The sequence below is a fragment of the Mustela nivalis genome (assembly GCF_964662115.1).
Source record: "Mustela nivalis genome assembly, chromosome: 14".
In the NCBI taxonomy this organism is placed as follows: Eukaryota; Metazoa; Chordata; class Mammalia; order Carnivora; family Mustelidae; genus Mustela; species Mustela nivalis.
Window position 1 is genome coordinate 12,028,517 of NC_139033.1, and position 26,537 is coordinate 12,055,053.

Consider the following 26,537-nt stretch of genomic DNA (forward strand, 5'->3'; position numbering starts at 1 on the left):
AACCAGTTGGGTTCATTTATTCACTTATCAAATACTTATTGACGCTTACTATGTACGTCACTATTTCAGGTGCAGGGGATGCAATAGTGTACCAAACAGACAAAAACCCAACCTTCTTGACATTCACATGAATGGGGAAACAAATAGCAAAAGTAAGCTAAATAATAAAAGAATCATAAGGAAAAAGGAGGGAAATAAGGATGACAGAGGGGAGTGGAGTGGGTTGAATTTAAAATATTGTGATCCAGGGAATGCTTCACTGAAAAGGTGAACTCAGAAAAAACCCAAGGCTTCTAGAACCCAAGATCTAGCCCCACTTCGCGCACACTTTACGCATGCGCAGCACTCACAGTCCCTATGCTCGGGCGCCCTCTAGTGTCCCTTCGACTGCGCGCAGCCGCAGCAGCCCGCGGCGGGACAGCAAGACCGGAAGTGCGGCGGCCTCCCTTCACCCTCCCCTTCCGGCTAACTTCCGCTTACCCCGCCCGGACCGCCGGACCGGAAGCGCCGAGCTCGAACCCCATCCTCCTCGTCTAGCTTGAAACCGGGGCGCCGTCAAGATGCCGGTAGGGGAACCAGTTCGCGGTGTGGGAAGATGGCGAGAACTGGGGGGGGGGGGGGGAAGAGCGGCGAGAAATCGTGCATGAGCTGAGAGAAGGGGGCCGAGGAGGGCAAAGAAAAAGCGGGGCCTGGGAAGGGAAGAAGCGAGAAAAGGGGGCCGGTCGCTGTAGGATTGAGCCGGCCTGGGGGGTGTCGGGCAGGGGGGACGGGGCCGCGGCAGAGTGGGCCAGAGGCCCTGAATGTGCAGAGGAGGCTGTCTCGGCCCCTCTCGCCCCCTTCGCTCCAGGGCCGACCCCTTCTCTCGCTCTTTCTGTACTCCCTGACTCCGGCAGGATCCCCAAAGATTCACCAAAGCTGAGAAGCGAAGGGCTGTGCTTTTTATTTTTCATTTCTCAAGTCTAGGGTCCGGCTTCTTTTTCTCCTTCCGGCAGGCCCACTTCCTCTTCAGCCCTAGGGGGCGGGTCCCTCCCGCTGCTTTTCACTGTCATACCCACTTCCCGGACTCCTCCTCTGTCGCCCCGGCAGTGGTGGCCACCCTTAGCTGCCGGGTGTGGGGCCGTCAGAGCAGACGCAGGGTCCGCTCCTGGTTTCCAAGTGTTTCTGTTTTCGTGTGCCTCTAGGGTAGGAGTAAAATTGATAGTGGTCTGGTTGTCCTTCATTTCTGACAACCAGTCTGGTGGCTGTCACTATCGCCATCATGGTCTCCATTTTGCAGATGAGGAAAAGAGGTTCAATAACGTGATTACTCACACAAAAAAAAACATTACTGAGCGCCTGCTGCATGCCAAGTACTGTTACAGCAGTGAATAAGGCCAACACATCCCTATACTCAAGGAGTTTACCTTTTAACGGGGAGACAAACATGTAAATGTAAATAAAGAAAGAGATTTGGGCGCCTGGGTGGCTCAGTGGGTTAAGCCGCTGCCTTCGGCTCAGGTCATGATCTCAGAGTCCTGGGATCGAGTCCCGCATCGGGCTCTCTGCTCAGCGGAGAGCCTGCTTCCCTCTCTCTCTCTCTGCCTGCCTCTCCATCTACTTGTGATTTCTCTCTGTCAAATAAATAAATAAAATCTTTTAAAAAAAAAAAGAAAAGAAAAAAGAAAGAGATTTGTTTGTGGTTATTTATTTATTTATTTATTTGTCAGAGAGAGAGAGGGAGGGAGTGCACAAGCAGGCAGAGGGGCAGGCAGAGGCAGAGAGAGAAGCAGGCTCCCTGCTGAGCAAGGAGCCTGATGCGGGACTCCCTCCATCCCAGGACCCTGGGATCATGACCTGAGCTGAAATCAAGAGTCTGAACCACCCAAGCTCCCAGAAGATAGTTTCAGATAGTGGCAAATGCGATGGAGAAAATAGATGGATAACAAGACAGCTGGCGAAGGGGTGGGCGCAGGCTGCTTTATATGAAGCATTCTTGTGACAAAAAGGAACAAGCCCTAGAGATACTTACTTGATGAATGCTGTCGGTACCGTTCAGTTCCTGCTGTGTGCCAGACAGGCCCTGAGCTGTATACACACTGCATGTGAATTATCTCATTTAATCCTCACAGTGACCCTGTGAAGTAGATACTTATGGTTCCCATTTTGCAGAGGAGGAAATTGAGGCTCAGGGAAGTATAGTAACTTACCCAACAGTACTTGTGGTAAGGAAAGCCAAATTTAAGCTAGACTTTAAAAAAGTCCTGGGCTCATTCCTGGACTTCCCTGTGATTTCTTGCTTAATACCTGCCTCTTCCATTAGCTTGAAGGTTAGCGATCATACTGGTCTTGCATACCATTCTATCACCATGCCTTGCACAGAGGAGGTGCTTGCTAATTGTTCGGTGGGTGAATGAGTATGTGAATATATATGTATATGAATATATGAAAGAAGCACAGATATGCTTCATGTGTTACTAAAAGCCAGACATCTTATGAAAAGCAGAACTAGGAATCAGCATACAAATTGCTCTCATAAATGTGATTTCCCCTGCTCCTTTAACTTCTACCTACCCACTGAGAGCAGTAGATATCTCTTCATTTTATAAATTTGGAAACAGGCTAAGAGAAGAGAAGTGAGTCTTGGTCAAACACAGCCAGGAAGTGGCAAAACTGAAAATCTAGTGCTTGGGTTCTGGTGCAGCAATAGCTAGGGGGGCGGTATACCCCTGATCAATATGGTGTCTGCCTATTTTTGTAGCATAAATAACTCCCACAGTTACCAAAGTGATGTCACTAAACATGGAATTGGAAGATGCACAGTAGCACACCCCTACATAGTATTTTTGGCACAAAGATACAAAAGTGATAAGCAACCTTAAGATCATAAATGACATGAAATAATTTTTTTAAATAGGAAATAATGAATTTTGAGTATTTATTACCATGCTTCCAATATAATCTACTTAGTTGCAAGTTTATACAATTTAATTTTTAGTAATGGTTGCATTTGACAACCAGCTTGCCTCAAAATTTGTCAAAATTCCTCAAAATTTGGGGCACCTGCCTGGCTCAGGTGGAAGAACATGCAACTCTTGATCTCAGGGCTGTTGAGTTTGAGCCCCACGTGGGGTGTAGAGGCTACTTAAATAAATAAAAATATTCTAAAAATTGCTCAAGGGCACCTGGGTGGCTCACTTGGCTAAGTGACTGCCTTCAGCGTCTGGTCATGATCCTGGAGTCCTGGGATTGAGTCCCAATTTGGGCTCCCTCTTCAGCAGGGAGTCTGCTTTGCCCTCTTGCCCTCTTCCCTCTCAGCTCTCACTCTCACATAAATAAAATCTTTTTTAAAAAATTGTTCTAGGGCACCTGGGTGGCTCAGTGGGTTAAGCCGCTGCCTTCAGCTCAGGTCATGATCTCAGGGTCCTGGGATCGAGTCCCGCATCAGGCTCTCTGCTCAGCAGGGAGTCTGCTTCCTCCTCTCTCTCTCTCTCTGCCTGCCTCTCTGCCTACTTGTGATCTCTCTCTGTCAAATAAATAAATAAAATCTTTAAAAAAAAAAATTGTTCTAGAGGTGCCTGGGTGGCTCAGTCAGTTAGGCGTCTGCCTTCAACTCCAGTCATGATCTCAGGGTCCTGGGCTTGAGCCCCACATGGGGCTCCCTGCTTGGTAAGGAGCCTACTTCTCCCTCTCCCCCTGCTGCTCCCCCCTTGCTTGTAATCGCTCACTCTTGCTCTCTCTCAAATAAATAAAATCTTTAAAAATAAATAAATAAACATTTAAAAATTACTCAAAATTTAGCATTTCGTTTTCATGAGCCAGTAAGAGCCAGCTCCAGCATATCTCTGCTATCATCCTTTTTTCCTCCTCTCCTAGTTAATCTTGGGTGGGTTCCTCATATTTCCTTTGGAGAAATGTTACTTGTCTGCCCCACTGACATTTGTTCTCTTGGTCTCCGTCTTCTTACCTGGCTCGCCACTACAGGCTTACCACTCATCGCTCATGGATCCGGACACCAAACTCATTGGAAACATGGCGCTGTTGCCTATCAGAAGTCAGTTCAAAGGACCCGCCCCCCGAGAGAGTAAGTTGAAACTTCGTTCCACTATTTTCAGATTTTCGTAGGAAACATCCAACAACTCTCTGACATTATCAAATCAGGCAAATTCTTAGCTCAGTCCTCTGTCTCCAACTGCTCTTGTATTTTCTGTTTGCTTGGTAGATACACATTCTGGACTTTTCAAGAGCATGAGTATATGTTGTATCTAGTAAGAAAATGTATTATTGCTCCTGCGATCTCCTGGGTATTTGTTGAGAGGGAAGAGGAAATGTGCTTAATTCTCAACACTGTTCTGTCATCACTCTCAGTTCTTACAAAGTGCTTAATGCTGCTACTTCTGTAGAACACCATGTCCCCATCCTTCTTCTGTCATAAAGCTGGAGGGGGAAAAAAAAATTAACACCTTCCCCCATCTATACCTACTTCCTTTATTCATTTTTCAGGATCTTCATTTTCACAGTACCTCGATCTTAAATCAAGTGTCCTATATAACATTACACATTCTTTCTCTTGCTTTTTTCAATTTTATATCTTTGCTTTCTTTTTTGGTACTTTCTCTTTTCTCGAACCATTTCTTACGCTTTAGAAAGCCCCATTCTTTTTAGACTCTTCTGACACATTCTTAAATGTTCTGCCAACAATGTAATTTGTATTATATTACACGTGGTTTCCTTCACCCAGAAAGCATCTGCACTGAGTTCCATTCAAGGTTTTCAGGACCATGGTTTTCATTGCCAATTTTGTACTGGCCCCATCTTCATTCCCCTGCCAGACTATTTGACGTGACCTCTTTTTAATTTTGTTCTCAGCATCAGTCGAAAGCTCAGTAAAGTAAATAAATTTGGTGCGTCACCACTATTCTTACTTGATTCGGAAGGGAAGGAAAAGGAACAGATGGAGAAAAAAGACCAAAAAGAAAAATGCTCATCTAAACGAATGATAGCGCAAAGAAGGAATAAAAAATCAATATTGGGGGGCGCCTGGGTGGCTCAGTGGGTTAAGCCGCTGCCTTCGGCTCAGGTCATGATCTCAGGGTCCTGGGATCGAGTCCCACATCGGGCTCTCTGCTCTGCAGGAAGCGTGCTTCCTCCTCTCCCTCTCTCTGCTGGCCTGTCTGCCTGCTTGTGATCTCTGTCTGTCAAATAAATAAATAAAATCTTTAAAAAATCAATATTGGTCCAGATTCCTTGAGAAGAACTCTTCTAGATCTGTACAGAATACCATGTAGCATATCAGAAGGTGCAACTGACCAAGGATGGGGTAGATCTAATTACCACCTCTGCAACAATTCATGGGCCCTTGAGGGAGAACAGGACCCCAGGAAACCAGATCTTAATGGTTTCTGTAGACAGGGAATGAATCCCTAGGGCGTGGGATTAGAACAGAACTGCAATCATGAAGGAGTACAAGCCTGTGCTGTGAGCTGAATAACTGTCAGCATTAATTAAATTCATTTATTTGCATTCATCAGACACCTTTTTAACACCTTTGTGTGCCCAACACCCTTCTAGGTTCCAAATCTTGTAGCCCACCCACCACCACTCACATGGTTACGTTTAGAAGAACTAGCTGGTTTTGTACACACTGAGTCCTCTGAGGAAGTGTCTTTTCTGCAGATAAAAAAAATTGAAAGAACAGGAGTCTAGAGTTAGAATTCTGTTGAAATTCTTTAGCAGGGGAACGAGCAGGGTTAAAGACAGCTGAATCAGAACACTAAACCTCCAGGATTACTTTGTGTTTCTGCTGTATGAGAGAGTTAGCAGTCATGGTCTAGAAATATAAATAACTCTCTGGAGGGGAAAAAAAAAAACAAAACCTGTCTCTGCATTGCTGCAACCGCCTGCCGGATATCAAGACCCTGGGATTTTGACCTTTTTAAAGTAAGAAAAGGAAAACAAAAAACTGCCCAAGAAATTGTATAATGAGATCTGTCTCTGTTGAAACAGTATTTCTGGCTTTTCTCAGTCTCTAGCCACCTAGAACAGCTTGTACAAGTATATTTTAAGTCACAGTTTTCATAAAAAGAAAGACGTATGTGTGAACCCAGTGTGTTCCTAAATGACAATTGAGACTTCTTTTTCCCCTGAAACTGCAGTATGTTAATTCATATAAAATTACATTGAGTACTTCTTATTTTTAAACAACAGTTTATCAAAGTTAGTCTGTCTCACTCTATTTTTATAAATGCATTGAGAGATGTCTGGAATGATGTTCACCAAATGTTAATAGTAGTTATTTCTAGGTAGTGAGATTTAGGGTGACAATAAAATATTTTTCTGTACTGATTAATTTGTTTCTAATGAGTATACTTTTTATAAAAACAGTAAAGCTACCAGAATAAACCATGGGCTTATTTTTCTAGAAATTGTTTCTAAAGACCTTGTGTTTCAATGGCTTTGTTTTATTTCACTCAACTCCAAGACTTTTGAACATTGAGTGGGTTTTTTTTCTCTACAGCTTTGTCAAGTGTTATTTTTACGCTTAGCTAATGTTCTCTGCCTTCCTCCCCTTATGTTCTATTTAGCAAAAGATACAGATATTGTGGATGAAGCCATCTATTACTTCAAGGCCAATGTCTTCTTCAAAAACTATGAGATTAAGGTAAAATACAGAGCTTTTAATATTGAATTTAGTTTTCTGATGGGGATAATAACCTCCCTGGCAATCAGGGTTGTTCTGAGGAGTAAATAAAATTGAATGAGTTTGTATGACCTTAAAAACCCAGAATAGGGGGGGAAACACACACACACACACACACCCAGAATAGTGCTTAATATTAGACTCTGTATCAGTATTAGTTTCTCATTTTTCCTCCACAGTCTATACCATGGGTCAGCAAACTGGATAACCTGAGGGCCAAATCTGGCCCACTGTCTCTTTTTCTAAATAAAGTTTTATTGGAACACAGCCACATTCATTTTTTAATATATTGTCTATGGCTGCTTTCATGCTACAGCAGCTGGATTGAATAGTTGTGACAAAGACTTTTGTGTCCACAAAACCTAAAATATTTAATGTCTGTTCTTCCCTAGAGGAAGTTTGCCAACCCATGATTTAGATGTTTTTATTCATACAACATTAAAGAAGCACCTACTGTGTGGCAGTCCAGAACTAAAAAATTCTGCACTGTAGCTGTTATTTTTATATACTTTTGTGTCCTGGACCTGAGATGGAGAAATAAAGAAAAGTTCAGTGATCCTGACCCTTCCCTCAATTACCTTTTCTTCCTTTCTGCTCTTCTTTCGAGGAATGAGGTCAAAAGGAAGTTTAGAAGCAGGGTGGCAGAAAAGGAGAGGGGGAAATGGAAAAAAAAAGAACTTTTCTGAGTTCTTCCTATGAGCAAGTTACAGGAATGTCAACAACTTTTCTTGATAATTTTCTAGAATATGGAACTTCGATCTCTGCTTGCCAAACTTTGACCTTTTGGAATCAAACAGGGTGTGAAATCTTTTTTGTAGGCTTTCGGGCTACAAGTTGTAGTCTAAACATCCTATGATATTCACAGTGTTTTTTTGTATTTATTGCTTGGTCTAAGTGTGATGTTTGTAGTAGGTGTAAATAAATGTGATTTTGCCACGTATCATTCTCTCCTGAATGTCATATGCTCTTAAAAATAGGGGCAGGTATAGTTTGGGTTCTTTTTCAACTGTAAAATCTGACCCGAAGTTTGTGCCACTTTTGCTCAACACCTAGTCTTCACATTTTCATTTTGATTAGATCCAGAGGTGGGCTCTTGGAGCTTTCAAGAACAAGATACACAGGAAGTATCTGCTTCCTCCTCTAGAGTCAGGAATGCTTTTATTCTCGACAGAGATCCTGAAGTGAAAGGGTTTTAAAAATTAGCCAGCCATATGGTGCACCTCAGGCTTTCCAGGCTGCTGTGAAACTCTCCTTCCTCCCTGAGGGAGGGGCTGCCGGCACAGCTCCCTGGGACCCAGAGGCAGGGCAGCTCCACAGCTCCTGCAATTTGCAGGAGGTGGCTCCCTCCCCTGGAGCAGAAAGAAAGGTGGCTTGGGAAGACTGCCTTTGGCGAATGGGAGCTGTTGACGCTATAGAAACTACACTTGCACAGTTTTCGGTTGATCCTCAAAAGACAAAGCCCGAATTCATTTCTTGCACGTGATACGTTTTGATCAGGACTCTTTTTTAACTTTTGTTCCTCCCACCTCCCCCCGCCCCATTCCCTGCAGAATGAAGCTGATAGAACCTTGATATATATAACTCTCTACATTTCCGAGTGTCTAAAGAAACTCCAAAAGGTAATTAAACTTGGATGATTGTCTACCAGAAAAACGCAGTACTAATACATGTTCACCCTCCTAGCTATCTGGACTCATTGAGACTTTAAGGGCAAGTAGATAATACTTCCTTCTCCTTAGAGCAAGGACATAAGAGGAAAATCTGAATGTGGGTTCTAAACTTGTAGTTTAGTTGACTAATTAGAACATAAAGGGCCGGTGTGTTAAGGCTTTGCATGTATCTTCCCAAGAAAAAAATCTTTCTCAACCCCAATTTAAGAACTCTGAACCTAGAATATAATTCAAGGGTTCATGAGCTTGAGTAGGAAAAAGATTACGTTTTTCTTTTCACTAAACTTGTAACAGATTTAGCATTTAATTATTAATGTAGGCAACAACCCACAGTAGAATCAGCTATACCTTTGACTTTTTCTCCAGTAGAAGTCACCGCATTTTCCCTTTTTTTAAAATTTTATTTTATTTTTTTATTTGACAGAGAGAGCAAGCACAAGTAGGGGGAGTGGGAGAGAGAGAAGCAGGCTCCCCGCCCCCACAGCATTTTCATATTACATTTAGAGTTGAGGATATTTTGAAATTTCATTTTTACTCATTTCAGATAGTAGTTATTAGGCCCATGGTCTGGATCTTGTCATTTAGTGCATTAATAAAGAAGCACATTCATTCATTTAAAACATTTTCATTCATTTAAAACATTATTTTCATTTATTTAAATGAAATTCATTTAAAACATTATTCTGGGGACATCTGGGGGGCTCAGTTAAACATCTGCCTTTGGCTCAGGTCATGATCCCAGGGTCCTGGGATCAAGTCCTGCATCAGGCTCTTTACTCGTCACGGACCCTGCTTCTCCCTCTGCCGGCTGCTCCCCCTGCTTGTGCTTGTTCTCTCTCTCTGATGAATAAATGAATAAAATCTTTTAAATAAATAAATAAACAAAACATTATTCTGAGGAGTCCACAGGCTTCCCTGGATTTCAGAAGGGTACCCAAATATAGTAGTAATCCCAGAGATATCTACTTAGACTTAAAAAATTACAAATTCGATGTTATTATCTTTTTCTCTATAAAGTATGTATATGTGTATAATTTTTTTTTAGTGCAACTCCAAAAGCCAAGGTGAAAAGGAAATGTATACGCTGGGAATCACTAATTTTCCCATTCCTGGAGAGCCTGGTTTTCCACTTAATGCGATTTATGCCAAACCGGCAAACAAACAGGAAGATGGTAAGAACAGGGTTTCTACCTCCCTCTCGATGGCACAAGATTTCCTTCATTTGACTTTTTAGCCGCCCCCGACCCCCACCACTGTCCTTGTCTTGATTGATGTATAGGTCGAGAGCGGACTCCTTAGTACGGATATGATTTTATGAATCACTCTCACAGAAGATTCTTGGCAACAGGTGTAACCCATAGAGAATCTTTTGAACCAAAATAGTTATAAAACCATTGGGACTGTCATTTCTATTTCTTAATCCTGTTTAAATGTGTAGAAGTGTATTGCCAGTGTCATTGTGCAGACCAGTGACCAGCCCAGGAGGGAGGCATTCTCAAGATGTTCTTTATTGTTCTGCCTGCTCCTTATTGTAGAGGTGATGAGGGCCTACTTACAGCAGTTGAGACAAGAGACTGGACTGAGACTTTGTGAGAAAGTTTTTGACCCTCAGAATGATAAACCTAGCAAGGTAAGACCCTCGCTTTTATCTATTTAGTTGATAAATAACCTTTTCTCATGTAGCTACTATTAAACAAACTGAGGCTTTCCATGGCCAGAATATTTTGAGTTTCTGCATTGCAGTGTTAACTCCGAATATGTGCTTAGTACATGGTAGGGATTCAGTGAGTCACACTGCGCAGTGAATCGCATATAATAAACATTTTTGGTTGTATGTTTTTACATTAAGGCATTGTAAACCCATAGGGTAGATTTTTTGTGTGAGATATCTTGAATATATTAACATTTTTTTGTCGTCATAATTTTGACTGACATGTGAGTCAGAAAGACATGTTTTTACATGTGTTTTCAAGAAGTTTATAAGGGATGACGGGCCAAGATTAAATGTAGTCATTACATAAATTTCTATTCTGACCTTACCTTGAACTTGCACTGTGATTGACCACCACTGTTCATTCTGTTTTATCCCCTCCTATTAGTGGTGGACTTGCTTTGTGAAGAGACAGTTCATGAACAAGAGTCTTTCAGGACCTGGACAGTGAAAAGAGCCTGGACAGACACTTTCCACAGCCATGAGCAGCATTTTACAGCAAGATGTACACAGTTCTTTGCCTTTATTTGATAAAATTTTATACAGAAGAGAGAAGAGAGCAAAGTGAAGAAAAGTGTCTTCACTCGAAGAGCTCTTTATCAAGAATTTGGGTGAGGGAGGGAAGAATTGGTTGTTAAAGGGTGATTTGAACTTTCTGTAGTATTAAGCTGGTGCTTAATAAAAATTAAGTAAGAATAAAGAAATTTCTAACATTCCATGTCAAAAAAATTTATTGCTCATCTTTGACATTCACTTAAAATTTTTTTGAGATACTATTCACCCTCTTAAAGTGTACAATTCAGAAGTGCCTTTGTGGCTCAGTCAGTTAAGCGTCTGACTCTTGATCTCAACTCAAGTCTTGATCTCAGCATCATGAGTTCAAGCCCCACATTGGGCTCCATGCTGAGTGTGGAGCCTACTTCAATACATACATACGTACATACATACATACATACATACAATTCAATGGCAGTTACCCCTCCCCTGACTACCGCCACCTCTTCCCCTGACTACCGCCACCCCCGACTCCTTCAACCTCCAGCGACCGCTGATCTACTTTCTGTCTCTATGGATTTGCCCAGAAGAGGCAAATTTCACATAATAGGGTCATATAACATGTAGTCTTTGTGTCTCATTTCTTTCACTTAGAATGAAGTTTTCAAGATTCATCCATGTTACTACACTAATAGTTCTCCATTCCTTTCCTTCTTTTTTTTTTCTTTATTGTGGTAAAACACACATAACATTACCATTTTAACCATTTTTTTTTTAAGATTTTATCTGACGGAGATCACAAGTAGGCAGAGAGAGAGAGGAGGAAGCAGGCTCCCTGCTAAGCAGAGAGCCCAGTACAGGTCTCTATCCCAGGACCCTGGGATCATGACCTGAGCTGAAGGCAGAGACTTTAACCTCCTGAGCCACCCAGCCACCCCCATTTTAACCATTTTTAAGTGTGTAGTTCACTGGCATTAATTACATTTACAGTGCTGTGCAACCTTCACCTCTATGCATTTCTAAAACTTTCTCAGTACCCCAAACAGAAACACTAATCATTAAACCACTGATGACTGTAACCCCCAACTCCTGGTAATCTCTACTTTCAACTCTGAATTTGCCTATTGTGGCGCCTTCATTCCATACAGGTGGAATCCAACACTTGTCCTTCTATATCTGGCTTTTTTTTTTTATAAAGATTTTATTTATTTATTTGGCAGAGAGAAATCACAAGTAGACGGAGAGGCAGGCAGAGAAAGAGGGAAGCAGGCTCCCTGCTGAACAGAGAGCCCAATGCGGGACTCGATCCCAGGACCCTGAGATCATGACCTGAGCCGAAGGCAGTGGTTTAACCCACTGAGCCACCCAGGCGCCCTATATCTGGCTTTTTTTTATTTAGCATAATGTCTTCAAGATTCATCTATGTTTCAGCATGTATCAATACTTCATTCCTTTATATTGCTGAATAATATTCCAGTATACACACTGGATAGGCAATGGAATATTATATATATCATATATATAATTACATATCCCATTTTGTTTATCCTTTCATCAGTTTATGGACATCTGGATGGTTTCCAAATTTGGGCTATTATGAATAATGTCACAGGACATCCCTGTAATTTTTGTGTGGACATATGTTTCCATTTCTCTTGGTTCTGTAACGACCACTGGAATCGTTGAATCATATGGTAACATTGTGTTTGACTTTTTTTTTTCCAAAAATTTGTTAGAGAGAGGACAACCACGGAGAGGGGCAGAGAGAGAGAGGGAGAAGCTGGCTCCTGGTGGAGCAGGGATCCTGGTGCGGCCCTCCGTCCCAGGACCCTGAGATCATGACCTGAGCCAAAGGCAGACGCTTTACTGCCTAAGCCACCCAGGTGCCCATATAACTTTATGAAGAACTGGCAAACTTTTTCCACAGTGGCTTCACCATTTTACATTTCTAGCAGCAAGCAGTAAGGGTTCTTTCTCCATGTCCTCACCAACAGTTGTTACTTTATAGCTATCTGAGTTGTCACAAAGCGATTATCTCATTGTGGTTTCAATGTGTACTTTCCTACGGGCTGTTGAGCATCTTTTCATGTGGCTATTGGCTGTTTATGTATCTTCCTTGGGAAAATGTTTATACAAATTTGCCTATTTTTTTTACTTGAATTATTTGTCTTTTGTCGAGTTGTAGTTCTTTATATGTATTCTGAATACTAGGCCCTTATCAGATATATGATTTGCAGAAAATTTCCCCCATTTCTGTAGGGTTTTTTCACTTTCTTATGTTCTCTGAAGCACAGAGGCTTTTGTTTTGTTTTGTTTTAAAGATTTTATTTGAGAGAGAGCACGAGCAGGGCAGAGGGAGAGGGACAAGCCATCTGTGCTGAGCAGGGAGCCTGACCTAGGACTCAATCCTCGGACCCCGGGATCATGACCTCGGCCAAAGCCAGACGTTTCCCCAACTGAGCCACTCAGGTGCGCCAATGTTTTGTTTTTAAAGACTTTATTTGAGAAAGAGACCACAGGGGAGGGGAGGGGCAGAGAAAGGGAAATGGAGAAGCAGACTCCATGCTGAGCAGGGAACCGGACTTGGGGCCAATCCCAGGACCCCAAGATCATGATCAGAGCTGAAGGCAGATGCCCAACTGTCTGAGCCACCCAGGTCCCCCAGCAAAGAGCTTTTTAATTTTGGTGAACTATCATTTGTCTATTTCTTCTTTGGTCATTTGTGCTTTTGGAGTTCTGTCTAAAAAAAACCATCATGTATCCAAAACATCAATGGACACCTAAGTGTTTTCTACTTTAAGCTCTTCCATTTGGGTTTTTGATCCATTTTGAGTTACCTTTTGTAGATGATGTGAGGTAGAGGTCTAGTTCTATTCTTTTGTACACACAGCTATCCATCTTCTGTAGTACCATTTGTTGAAAAGACTCTCCTTTCTCTTTTGAATTGAATTGGCTCCCTTGTCAAAAACCAGATGACCATAAACTTTCTAGGCTCTATTGTCTGTCCTTATGTGACATTCACTTTTATATTTGGCCAGTTCTTAGCATTTAAGAGGTTTTCATTATTTGGCTAACAAAAGCAGCTATTATGTAGTTGTTCCAAATACTTACAGGACCATGAATTTCCTGGTATGTTGAAGTTACGAATTAGATAGTTCAGAAAGTTCCTTGAGTCCTTTAGATATAAAGTTACTGTACTGCCATCTCGATCAAACCTATATGTGTTTGTCCCTTACTTTAAGGCAGTTGTTTCTGTATCTACATTGGGGTTATATTTGACCCCAAGTACAAAAACCCCAGTTTGCAGTGCCTTGGGGATCTTATCTTTTATTTTGTTTCTGGAAGCAGTCCCTGAATGGGGTAGCCATTAAAAGATGTCATTGAAGATGCAGGCTCCTCTAATTTCCTTGCTTTACCCTTCTTTACATGCCATAGTCGAGCATCTCTAGATGCTCCTGCACCCCTGGCCTGGGCAGGAGGAAGTGGGAGAGCACGGGCACTGACGGGCATACCAGCTGAGTGCCACCTTGTATCTCCTCAGAAATCCTGTCCAGCAACTTGCACTATGTATCCTTTCCATCTAGCTACAAGGGAGTCTGGAAAGAAGAAAAAGTTTAGCAGAGCATGTTGCTACCTGATTATTTGTATTGTGCTGCTAAAGACAAAGAGAAGGTTATATAGAAGCAGAACTAAGTTTCAAATTGTATTAAAACTGAAACTTGATGGTGTTATTTGATAGAGTTGACCCTTAAACAATATGGGTTTGAACTGCTTGGGTCCACTTACAAGCAGATTTTTTTAAAATATTTTTTAAATGTTATTTACTTGATAGAGTGAGAGCACAAGCAGGAAGAGTGAAAGGCAGAGAGAGAGGGAGAGAGGCTCTCCACTGACCAGGGAGCCCAATGCGGGTCTCAATCCCAGGACCCTGGGCTCATGACCTGAAGGCAGACGTTTAACCAACCGAGCCACCCAGGTGCCCCTACATGCAGATTTTTTACAAATACAATACAGTAAATGTCATTTTCTCTTCCTTATGATTTTCTTTTTTTTTTTTAAAGCTTTTATTTATTTATTTGACAGAAAGAGAGATCACAAGTAGGCAGAGAGGCAGCAGAGAGAGAGGGGGAAGCAGGCTCCCTGCCGAGCAGAGAGCCTGATGCGGGGCTCGATCCCAGGACCCTGAGATCATGACCTGAGCTAAAGGCAGAGGCTTAAACCACTGAGCCACCCAGGGGCCCCTTCCTTATGATTTTCTTTAAAACATTTTATTTTCCCTAGCTTACTTTATTAAAAGAATATAGTTTTAAAATGCATACACAAAATATATCTTAATTGACAGTTTATGGTATTGGTAAGCCTTCCAGTCCACAGTAGGCTATTAGTAGTTAAGTTTTTTGGGAGTCAAAGTTATACACAGATTTTTGACTTGGGGTTGGGGGGAGCCAGTGCCCCTAACCCCCATGTTGTTCAAGGGTCAGCTGTATTTCCATTTGGTTTTATGGGTCATTATGTAATTATAACGTATGAGTTAAATGTACTTGAGCCATCTTCTTCGCTAAAGATCTGAGTTATGGACCAAATGTGAATTTCACATACCCAAGAGTATGGGTATGTAAAAACATACTCCACAGATACATGAAAGTCAAAAGAATGTTTTTCCTGGGTTGTGTTTTTGTTTTTATAATTAAAATTGTTATCTAAAATCAGATTCTAAGGGTACATGCATAATTCAGTGGTTAAGTGTCTCCCTTTGGCTCAGGTACGAGGATCGAGCCCCTAGTTGGGCTCCCCTGCTCAGCCCGGGAGTCTGCTTCTCCCTCTCCTTCTGTCCCTCCTCGTGTTCTCTCTCTCACTCACTCTCTCAAATAAGTGAATAAAATCTTAAATAAATTAAATTAAATTAAGATTCGGCATTTGGGTTTGAACTTCTGTTACAAACTCAGACACATGTAAGAAAGAAAGAAAACCACAGTGATTCAATATCAAGATTATTCATGTCAAGGTTTATTTATAACAGAAGAGCTTTTGTTTGGTTTGGGTTTTGTTTTTTTTTAATTGTGGAACCTTTGTGATAGCAGCCACTCACCATGATGCCTGTTCCATTAGTGTCAGCGGGGGAATCGCAGACAATACGAGCTAAAACCTGGCTTCTAAAACCTTTCCATTGGTGCTATATGATAGTAGGAGTTTTGTTTTGCTTTGTTTTGTTTTTAAATACACCTGAGAGAACAGTCTCCAAGGAATCCAGAATAAATTATACATGAAGGGTAGCATAGTGAGTTTTAAAATAGAGCTTTCATCAAAATGTAATGCCAGCATTAAGAGAAGATTGTTACAAGGTATGCATGGCTCTTTAGGGAAGGCAGTTTTGTAATAATTATATATTTTTTTCTTTTTAAAATTGTGTCAGAGTTTTAAACATTCATCCTTTGTGCTCAGCAATCAACTTTAAGCTTTGTTGAATGCTGAAACGCACACTTACACACCTGGAGTCATCTTTTCACAGAGAATGGGATGAATTGTGGTACCTCCATAAAATGAAATTGCAGCCATTAAAAATAATAAAAGATTCTAACTATCCTGTCATAGGAAGATATATTTATATACTTAATTAAGTCAAAAAAAAAAAGAGGACAGCATTATAGTCTGATTCCATCTTTATTGATTTAATTGTATGTACTCTGGGAAAAACTATGGGAGCACATACACCAAACCATTAACAGTAATTATCTTGGGACAGAAGCAAAATTACAAAGACCTGTCCCTTTCAAGTCATATGTACTGTAGTTCAGTCACATATGTGTTACCTTCATAAAGGCGAGGGGAAACGACTTTTATCAATTAAAAATTGATAAAAAATGAAATATTAGAAAAAATTAACATTAGCCAAAAACAGGCTAAGAACAACAGTCACCTTGTCTTTTTTTTTTTTTTTAAGATTTTATTTATTTACTCGACACAGAGAGAGAGAGATCTCAAGTAGACAGAGAGAGGGGGAAGCAGGCTCCCCGCTGAGCAGAGAGCCCGACTTGGGGCTTGATCCCAGGACCCTGAGATCATGACCTGAGCTGAAGGCAGAGACTTAACCCACTGAGCCACCCAGGCGCCCCTCACCTTGTCTTTTCTTCAGCATCCTGCTTACATTTATCATTTTAATATGCCACTAATAACTATCAGATGTGTAGAAAGATTGCATGAAAATACTTGAAGATTTATGAGAATTATCTTTTTCTGAGAATTATTTTATTTTGCATTTTTCTTTTCTCCAAAATTACAGTCCTGAAGACCTTAATGAGTTCATAGCTGTGTCCAGAAAGGGATGTGATACTGTTATACCGAAAGCCATTTGGTTTGTTTCTCCCTTCATTTTTGTTTATAGAAATTTGGAAGAGCATTCCATTAGGAGAGCATAATTTTAGGGCTACATCTGTTCCATGTTGATCTTGAGATAAATCACGAGTCATGATTTTCCTCTTTGCTTTTTACATGGCAGCTCTAATTTGCAGGTAATCTGGCAGTGTGCTAAACACTTTACATTTTAAAATCCCTTTTGACGCTTGCAAGAACTGTTGGGGGCAGTTACAAGTACTCCCCCCTTTCCCAGGGGAAGAAGTTGAAGCATACAGAAATTAGATAACTTGGGGCACCTAGGTGGCTCAGTGGGTTAAAGCCTCTGCCTTCAGCTCAGGTCATGATCTCAGGGTCCTGGAATCAGACCCCACATAGGGCTCTCCGCTCAGCAGAGAGCCTGCTTCCGCTCTCTCTCTGCCTGTCTCTCTGCCTACTTGTGATCTCTCTCTGTCAAAATAAGTAAATAAAATCTAAAAAGAAAAAAAAAAAAAGAAATTAGATAACACGACCAAACTCACACACCTGGAAGTTGGCAACATTGGCAAGTTAACCTGAGTCTTTTTGAACCAAGGTCTGTCCCTCTTGATCATTATAAGGTAGTTTATTTGTTACACTGCAACTTTTAGTAATGCATTCTGGCAACAAGATCGGGAGATTGCTGTATTCGTTCCGCTGGGCCAGCTACTGGAAGTAGGTACAAAAAAAGTAAATATGAACTCTGCTCTTCAAGGACCTTAACCATCTGATGAGAAATGTGTATAACAAGATAGAACCAAGAAATGCAGAGATTGGCTGGACTGCATAGCACTATAGAAGCTTAGAGAAAGGACAGGCTGTTATAGTTAAGGTACGCTGGAGAAGATTTCATGGAGATGGCCTTTACCTGATCTCAGAACAAGTAAGCCAGATTGGGCAGGCCTGATGAGAAAAGTGTATGCCGAGCCAGCTACGTGGCATGACCAAGCCTGCCGTGAAGGAAACCATAAGGGCGAAGAATATGGTAGGGAAGCAGCTGTCTTAGCAGGAGTTACGTTTCACATTTTTGAGAGCCAGGATCAAGCGTAGACCTTTAAACTTTATTCTCTTAGGAAGACAACAGGACAGATTCTTCATGCCAGCGCACAGTTTGCTTTAATCTACCACCATGAGAACCATTTGCGTGACCAACCATCCTGCTTTTGTTTCCTTTCCAAATCATTCCACAGTTTCTGCACTTGACTCTCAGGAGCTTTTTCTTTCTGTCTGTCTGTCTTTTTGTCTTTCTTTCTTTTTTGAGAGAGAAGGTTGATTTAGTTTTCAACTCTCGTTCCTTCTCAAGGGCTTTTTAAAAAGAGATTAATTAATTTATTTATTTATGAGAGAACACACACGGGCATGCACACATGTGCACCCGTACGCAGGGTCGGGGGGGCAAAGGGAGAGTGAGACAGGGTCCCAGGCTGACTCTGCGCTGAGTCCAGAGGCCAAAACCCAGAGCAGGCCTCGATCTCACAACCCTGAGATCACGACTAGAGTGGAAACAAAAAGAGTTGGATGCTTAACTGACTGCACCATCAAGGTGCCCTTCAAGTGCTTTTTTTTGGTTTGTTTTTTTTAAGATTCTATGTATTTATTTGATGGAGAGAGAGATCACAAGTAAGCAGAGAGGCAGGCAGAGAGAGAGGGGGAAGCAGGCTCCCTGCCAAGCTGAGAGCCCAAGGCAGGGCTCAATCCCAGAATCCTGAGATCACGACCCGAGCCAAATGCAGAGACCCAGCCCACTGAGCCACCCAGGTGCCCCAAATGCTTTTTTGAAAAATAGTTTTACTAACATATTATTTAAATTTTAGATAATTCATCCACTTGAAATATACAAGTCAGTGGTTTTTAGCATGTTACATTAATTTTTTAAAAGATTTCATTTATTTATTTATTTGTCAGAGAGAGAGAGAGTAAAAGCAGGCAGAGTGGCGGGCAGAGGCAGAGAAAGAAGCAGGCTCCCTGCTGAGCAAGGAGCCCGATGTGGGACTCGATCCCAGAACCCTGGGATCATGACCTGAGCCAAAGGCAGCCACTTAACCTACTGAGCCACCCAGGTGTTCCTAGGTTGCTTTAAAAAAAAATTACTCAGGGGCGCCTGGGTGGCTCAGTGGGTTAAAGCCTCTGCCTGCTTCCTCCTCTCTCTCTGCCTGCTTCTCTGCCTACTTGTGATCTCTGTCTGTCAAATAAATAAATAAAATCTTTTAAAAAAAATCACTCATTTGCCATTTCATCACATGTCCTCTTAAAACTTCTCTTTAAGCCATTATCTGGTTGTCTTATATTGCTATTGAAGCTTTTCTACATGGCCATGGGCCATGCCTATCATTACTGTGCTCCAATGCCTACAGAGGTGAGGTGCATACAGTAGGCACTCAATCATATATTGAATGAATGAAGCTTTCTGAGGGCCAAAGCTGACTGCTTCTCACACAGTAAATAATGTAAACATTCAGTGAATTATCCATTTAAATTTTTAAGCAGAGTGGTGAGAGGATGAAATCCGGATTTGTATAAGATTGAGTTAATTACAGTATACTACCCGAATTGGAGGGTAAGAAGATGGGAGAGAGAGATATCAGGGAGTAAGAAGCTTTATTAATGGTCCCGATGTAAGGTTTTAGTTGGGAATGCAAGAATAAGGAGAGATTTGAAGGACATTCTTTTTACTTTTTTAAAGATTTTATTAATTTATTTGATGGAGAGAGAGATCACAAGTTAAGCAGAGAGGCAGGCAGAGAGAGAGGGGGAAGCAGGCTCCCTGCCAAGCAGAGAGGCCAAGTCAGGGCCTGATCCCAGGACCCTGAGAATATGACCTGAGCCAAAGGCAGAGACTTAACTCACTGAGCCACCCAGGCGCCCCTTGAAGGGCATTCTAAAAGAGGATTCTACTACACTGGATTTAAACAGCTAAAGGTTACGTTGAGATTTTGAGTCTAGTTGACTTGAAAAATAGCAGTGCCTTTCATGAAAATAGGTTGAGTGACTATATAACTTACCATCCAAACTCGGGTGGTAAAAGAGCATGCTATGGTTAATTCTTTTGGGACAGGGGACATAAACTGGGATTGTCCTGAGGACTTGGGCTTGGAGTCCTTTGGAAGAGAAGCGGGACATGATTTTAATTCCAAGCACACTGAATTTGAGAGGGCAGCTGATGGCCTGGGTGAAATCCAGCAGCAAGTACAAATACACGTGAGAGATCAGAAATAGAAGTGAAGACATGTAGTAGAATTGGCAAGTAGAATCTGATCTCCGAGACAAATCAGCAGTTTTGAATCAGGAAGATGGAAGGAATCAGCAGGGATCAGTCTACAGTTGGTGAGAATGAAAGGTTGATCAATAAAGCTTGGGAGTCAGAGAGAGGAAGTTCTTGGAGGGGGTTGTTAATAATATTGAAATCGACAGGAAACTTTATTTTATGGCAGTTGAACGCTGACTGGGGCAAGCTCTCTTGATTTTGCATTTGTGTTTGAATGAGTTCGTTGTTCCAGCCTTACTTTTCTTTTCTTTTTTTTAAGACTTTATTTATTTATTTGATAGACAGAGATCACAAGTAGGCAGAGAGGCAAGCAGAGAGAGCAGAGGAAGCAGGCTCCCCACGGAGCAGAGAGCCCTATCTGGGGCTCCATCCCAGGACCCTGGGATCATGACCTGAGCCGAAGCCAGAGGCTTTGACCTACCGAGCCACCCAGGCGCCCCCAGCCTTACTTTTCTGACCATTTCATAAATAAGGTGGATACCTTAGAACCCCAGAATATTCCCTTGACAGGCACTTTTACTGAAAAGGGGAAAATCACTTGGAAAGAGAGTGCTATGTATTCCCTCCAGATTCTTTGACCTGAAGTTACTTTTCCACTTGAAAGGAAGGCTGTCACTGCCAGGAGACACTTAAGGGATGTTAAGTAATGTTTCCCTTAGAGCAATTTACAAGTGTTGTGTTTTTCCCCTTGTACAAAAGACAGATCTAAGAAAAATGTCTAATGCAGCTGGGAAAGATTTTCGTTCTTGGACTGCTGAACATTTAGAAATGAAATTAAGTGGAGCAGAACATTAACATTTATAAATTGTCCCTCTAATGTATCTGATTCAACACTCCCCTTATCCGTGGTATCCACATCTTTCAGCATCTAAATGGCTTACCTCAAAGTTCAGGGTCAGCTGTGTAACTGTTCACATCAACTAGCATCCCAGAGCCTCAGGCTCACCAAAAAAATGGAGTTTAAAAGTGAGATGACTAGAGGTGCCTGGGTGGCTCAGTGGGTTAAGCCTCTGCTTTTGGCTCAGGTCTTGATCTCAGGGTTCTGGGATCATCCCCCACATTGGGCTCCCTGCTTAGGGGAGAGCCTGCTTCCCCCTCTCTCTCTGCCTGCCTCTCTGCCTACTTGTCATTGCTCTCTGTCAAATAAATAAATAAAATATTTTTAAAAAATTGAGATGACTTCTAAAGTCCCCTCCAGTTCCAAAATTATCACTTTAGAAGATGATTCCATAAGAAAGAGGAGGCCTGGTCCCCTTGGGTCTCTTGAGTGTCCCAAGTAAGTTTAACGTTATATGTGTTCTTTAATAATATTAAAATCAGTGTGATCTGACTCTTTTTTTAAAAGATTTAGTTAGTTGAGAGAGAGAGAGAGAGAGAGAGAGAGAGAAAAGCATCCACTAAGTGCGGGGGATGAAGGCGGGGAGAGGGAGAGAGGATCCCAAGCAGACTCCTCACTGAAAGTGGAGCCTGATGTGGGGCCGATCCCACAACCCCAAGATCACCAAGCCGAAGCCAAGAGTTGGGAGCTTAACTGACTGCACCACCCAGGTGCCCCAGTATATTCTTTTATTAGGTTAATGGAACTTAACCATGAATCTATCTTACTTCAGGCTCATTTTAAAAAGGATTGTAGGAGGGCGCCTGGGTGGCTCAGTGGTTAAGCCGCTGCCTTCGGCTCAGGTCATGATCTCAGGGTCCTGGGATCGAGTTCCGCATCGGGCTCTCTGCTCGGCAGGGAGCCTGCTTCCTCCTCTCTCTCTCTCTGCCTGCCTCTCTACCTACTTGTGATTTCTCTCTGTCAAATAAATAAATAAAATCTTTAAAAAAAAAAAAAAAAGGATTGTAGGTATGCATGGGTGGCTGTTAAGCATCTGCCTTCCACTTGGGTCGTGATCCGGGGGTCCTGGGATCGAGCCCCACATCTGGCTTCTGACTCGGCCAGGAGCCTGCTTCTCCTTCTCCCTCTGCCTGCTGCTCCTCCTCCTTGTGCTCTGCTCTCCCTCTGTCAAATAAATAAATAAAATCTTTAAAAAAAAAAAAAAAGGATTGTTAAAAAAAAACTTCTAAAGAGGATTCTCCTTTACTTCTTTCTTTCTCTATAAATATTTTGTTTTGTGCACGCTTTCTGTGAGTTTGCCAGCAGCACAGGTGTATTTTAGTACTCTTTCTTTAAGAAATTACCAACTTTTCTCCTTCCATTTAGCCAGGGATATGTGCTGACTCATTCCTGTCAATACATAAACACGTTAGTTCTCCTTTCTTAAAACCCTCTCTTTATTTATTCTACTTTTCCCACCTGCTACCACCTATTTCCTCCTTCCCTTTACAACCAGGTCTTCTCAACCTCAATTTCGACATTTTAAACTTGATATTTAAATTTCTGCTCCACATTATTGGGGGGGGGGGGTCTGTCCTGTGCATTTCGGGATGTTTAGCAACAATCTTGGTTTCTAACCCCAGATGCCAGTTGCACCCCCCCCTCAAAAAAAAAGATCTGCAGACATTAGCAAATGGTACCCTAGACGCAAAATCCTCCCCACTTGAGAACCACTGCTCTGCAGCAAAGGAAAACTCTATTTCTACCGTCTTCACCTTTATTTCCTCCCATCCCCTCTTGACCACTCCCCTACTGAAATGTTGTCAAGGCCCTCAGCGACCTTCATGCTGTTAACCTGATGGCCATTTCTCATCATCTTCCTTAACCTCTCACTAGCACTTTATGAATACGCAATTGATTATTCTCACCTTCTTGGAACCATAGCCTTTATTTGGATTCCAGAGCATCACTGTTTACTTTCCTTTTCACCTCATTGGCTGTTCCTTCTCAGTCTCTTTCGCTGGTTTTTCCTCTTCTCTCTCACCACCTAAGGCCAGGATGCCCCAGGGTTAACTGTGTGCTGAAGCCAGTTATGTTTTGTTTTGTTTTTTAAAGATTTATTTATTTATTTATTTGTCAGAGAGAGCACATGCAGGCAGAGTGGCAGGCAGAGGCAGAGAGATAGGCAGACTCTCCGCTGGACAAGGAGCATAATGCGGGACTCGATCCCAGGACCCCAGGATCATGACCTGAGCTGAAGGCAGTGGCCCAACCGACTGAGCCACCCAGCCATCCCTGTTTTGTTTTGTTTTTAAAGATTTTATTTATTTGAAAGGAAGAAACCACAGCAGGGAGAGTGACAGGCAGAGGGCGAGAGAAAAGCAGACTCCCACTGAGCAGGGAGCCTGATGCGGGACTTGATCGCAGGACCCCAGGAGCATGACCTATCTTGTTTATTTATTTGAGAGAGAGAGTGAGAGAGAGAGAGAGCGAGCATGAGCAGAGTGAGGTGCAAAGGGAGAAGCAGACTCCCTGCTGAGCAAGGAGCCCAGTGAGAAGCTCCAACCCAGGACCTGGAGATCATGACCTGAACTGAAGGCAGACACTTAACGACTGAGCCAACCAAGCATACCTAGCTGTGGTTTTAATTTAAAAATATTTCAAATGTATTAAACAGTATAACAGCAGGCATTTGTATAGGTTTTACTGTGTGCTAGCCATTACTCTAAATGTGTTAGATACCATGATGTATCTAACATGTCTGACACCAAGAACAGGTCAATTTTTACATCCTCTCCATTTCTTTCTTCTTTTGAGGGGTAAACTTTATTTATTTATTTATTTATTTATTTATCTTAGAGATTTTTGGAAAAAGATTTTATTTATTTATTTGACAGACAGAGATCACAAGTAGGAAGAGAGACAGGCAGAGAGGGTTGGGGGGAAGCAGGCTTCCCACTGAGCAGAGAGCCTGATGTGGGGCTCGATCCCAGGACCCTGAGATCATGACCTGAGCAGAAGGCAGAGACTTGAACCCACTGAGCCACCCACGCACCCCTAAACTTTATTTTTTAGAGCAGTTTTAGTTTCTAAGCAAAATTGAGTGGGATATACAGAGAGTTCTCATTTACCCTCTATCCCATACATGCACAGCCTCCACACTGTCAACATCACACACCACCGTGGTACCTTGTTACAACTGACATAACTACGTTGACACATCGCTATCACCCAAAGTCCATGGCTTATTGTTAGGTTTCCCTGACTGTTGTACATTCTGAGTTTTAATAAATGTGTAATGATATATGGGCCACTACAGTATCATATAGTAATTTCACTGCCTTAAAAAATCCCCTCTGCTCCACCTATTCCTCCTGCCCTCCCAAATCCTGGCAACCAACGATCTTTTCATTGTCCTCGGTTTCATCTTTTCCAGAATGTCATGTAGTTGGAATCACAGTATGGAGCCTTTTCAGATTGGCTTCTTCCACCTAATAGTATGAATTTCTATTTCCTCCATGTCTTTTCACAGCTGTGCTGCAGCAATTGACAAATCTGTTTATACTGCTTATGGAACACAAATAGGCAAAGATGATCAGGTTTTTAAAAAGAATTTATTTATTTATTTGACAGAGATCACAAGTTAGGCAGAGAGGCAGGCACAGAGAGAGAGAGAGAGAGAGAGAGAGAGAGGAGGAAGCAGGTTCCCCGCTGAGCAAAGAGCCTGATGTGGGACTCGATCCCAGGACCCTGAAACCATGACCTGAGTTGAAGGCAGAGGCTTAACCCACTGAGCCATCCAGGTGCCCAAGATGATCAGTTCTGAGTCATTGACAAACTTCATTTCTTTACCAATCCAATATGTATGCTTAAAGTTTTTAAAATATATTTTTTTGTAATTTAAAAAGTATTCATCTCTTACCCTTTGTACTGTAATACTGGTTTTATTTTTAATTAAGAAATTTACTGGCATCTTTATTTTTTTTCCAATGGACCACAAACTAGCACCATATTTATTTATTTATTTATTTATTTTTAAAAAAGATTTTATTTATTTATTTGACAGAGAGAAATCACAAGTAGATGGAGAGGCAGGCAGAGAGAGAGAGGGAAGCAGGCTCCCTGCCAAGCAGAGAGCCCGATGCGGGACTCGATCCCAGGACCCCGAGATCATGACCTGAGCCGAAGGCAGCGGCTTAACCCACTGAGCCACCCAGGCGCCCCACTAGCACCATATTTAGATGAAGTTTAAAGTTTAATAAGATAATATTTTCTTTTCCTTTTCTGGCTATTACTAGTTATTTCATTTCAGGATTATTACTGAAAGTACTTTGTCTTAACAGAGAGGTGATGGTCAAGGGAATGAAAAGACAAATCACAGACTGGGAACAAATATTTATAAAACATATATCTGATAAAAAACCACTATCAAATATATGCAAAGAACCCTTAAAACTCAAACCACTGGGTGACTCAGTGGGTTAAAGCCTCTGCCTTCTGGTCAGGGTCCTGGGATCCAGCACCGCATCAGGCTCTCTGCTCAACAGGGAGCCTGCTTCCCCGTCTCTCCCTGCCTGCTTCTGCCTACTTGCTATCTGTCAAATAAATAAAATCTTATAAAAAAAAGAAAAAGCAAAGAAACAAAAAAACCCCACGACTCAACGGTAAGAAAACGATCAACCCAGGGACACCGGGCTGATTTAGAAGAGCATGCAACTTTTGATCTTGGGGTTGTGAGTTTGAGCCCCACGTGGGGTATAAAGGCTACCTAAATAAAACTTTTTTAAAATAGAAAAAACAAACCAACAAACCAACCATGAACAACCCAAATTTTAAAAATGGGCTAAAGATTTGAGTAGATATCTCACCAATTATAATCTATAGATAGCAAATAGGAAGCGCAACCTCATACGTCATTAAGGAATTGCAAATTAAAACAGTAAGTTACTACTACACAGATATTAGGATTCCCAAAACGCAACCTAGCCTTTATTCACTCTGAGCTCATTTTAAAGGGTAAAAATAACGCCCTTTTGCACTCAAGGATTCTATGCATAGGGTGAAGCCTGATTCTTGCAGGAACACAGAACACCTGAGAGAAGGGGGCGTGGTGCCTTCAGCCTAGTGCGCAAGCCCGACTGTAAAAGCAGTTAGGACTGCCCCTAGCGCCTGATTAAAAATATTTAACTCCAGCAGTTGGAAATACCTCCAACTATATTGAATTATTTATGGTAAGTGACCATACGTTTTTATTAATTTTTGAGACAGAAATTTTTCTCCGAGTCATCTTATTTCAATTGAGCATGTATTCATACTGGAATGCCTTTTGCCCCACCCGACTGAAAGCCCTCAATAAAGTTTGCAGCTTAGAGAGACATCACATTAGCTAAAACAAAACAAAATAAAACAAAACAAAACCTCACAACCAAATCATTCCACTTCATAGGGTACCTGGGGAAGGAACGAAGTTGTTGTTTTTTCCCCTCAGGCACTTCAGTAGTTGCCTGTTTTCCTGGGGGCGGTGCCGCTTGTGG

The 26,537-nt window shown here is 41.9% G+C and overlaps 1 protein-coding gene across 1 annotated transcript; it reads left to right on the plus strand.

Moving 5' to 3' along the window:
• The first annotated feature begins 320 nt into the window (after positions 1-320).
• On the plus strand, positions 321-10,786 carry ARPC3 (actin related protein 2/3 complex subunit 3). Its single transcript, XM_082698580.1, has 7 exons — positions 321-566; positions 3,961-4,060; positions 6,561-6,637; positions 8,227-8,295; positions 9,392-9,518; positions 9,882-9,976; positions 10,446-10,786. Exons 1-7 carry the CDS (start codon positions 561-563, stop codon positions 10,506-10,508), a joined length of 537 nt encoding a protein of 178 aa, XP_082554706.1. The 5' UTR covers positions 321-560; the 3' UTR covers positions 10,509-10,786.
• The last annotated feature ends 15,751 nt before the right edge of the window (positions 10,787-26,537 follow it).

Excerpts from the sequence above, each read along its gene's own strand:
- ARPC3 (XM_082698580.1), top strand. Across the intron at positions 4,061-6,560 it reads AGGACCCGCCCCCCGAGAGA|CAAAAGATACAGATATTGTG; the intron begins GTAAGTTGAAAC and ends TGTTCTATTTAG. Across the intron at positions 9,977-10,445 it reads AGAATGATAAACCTAGCAAG|TGGTGGACTTGCTTTGTGAA; the intron begins GTAAGACCCTCG and ends CCCTCCTATTAG.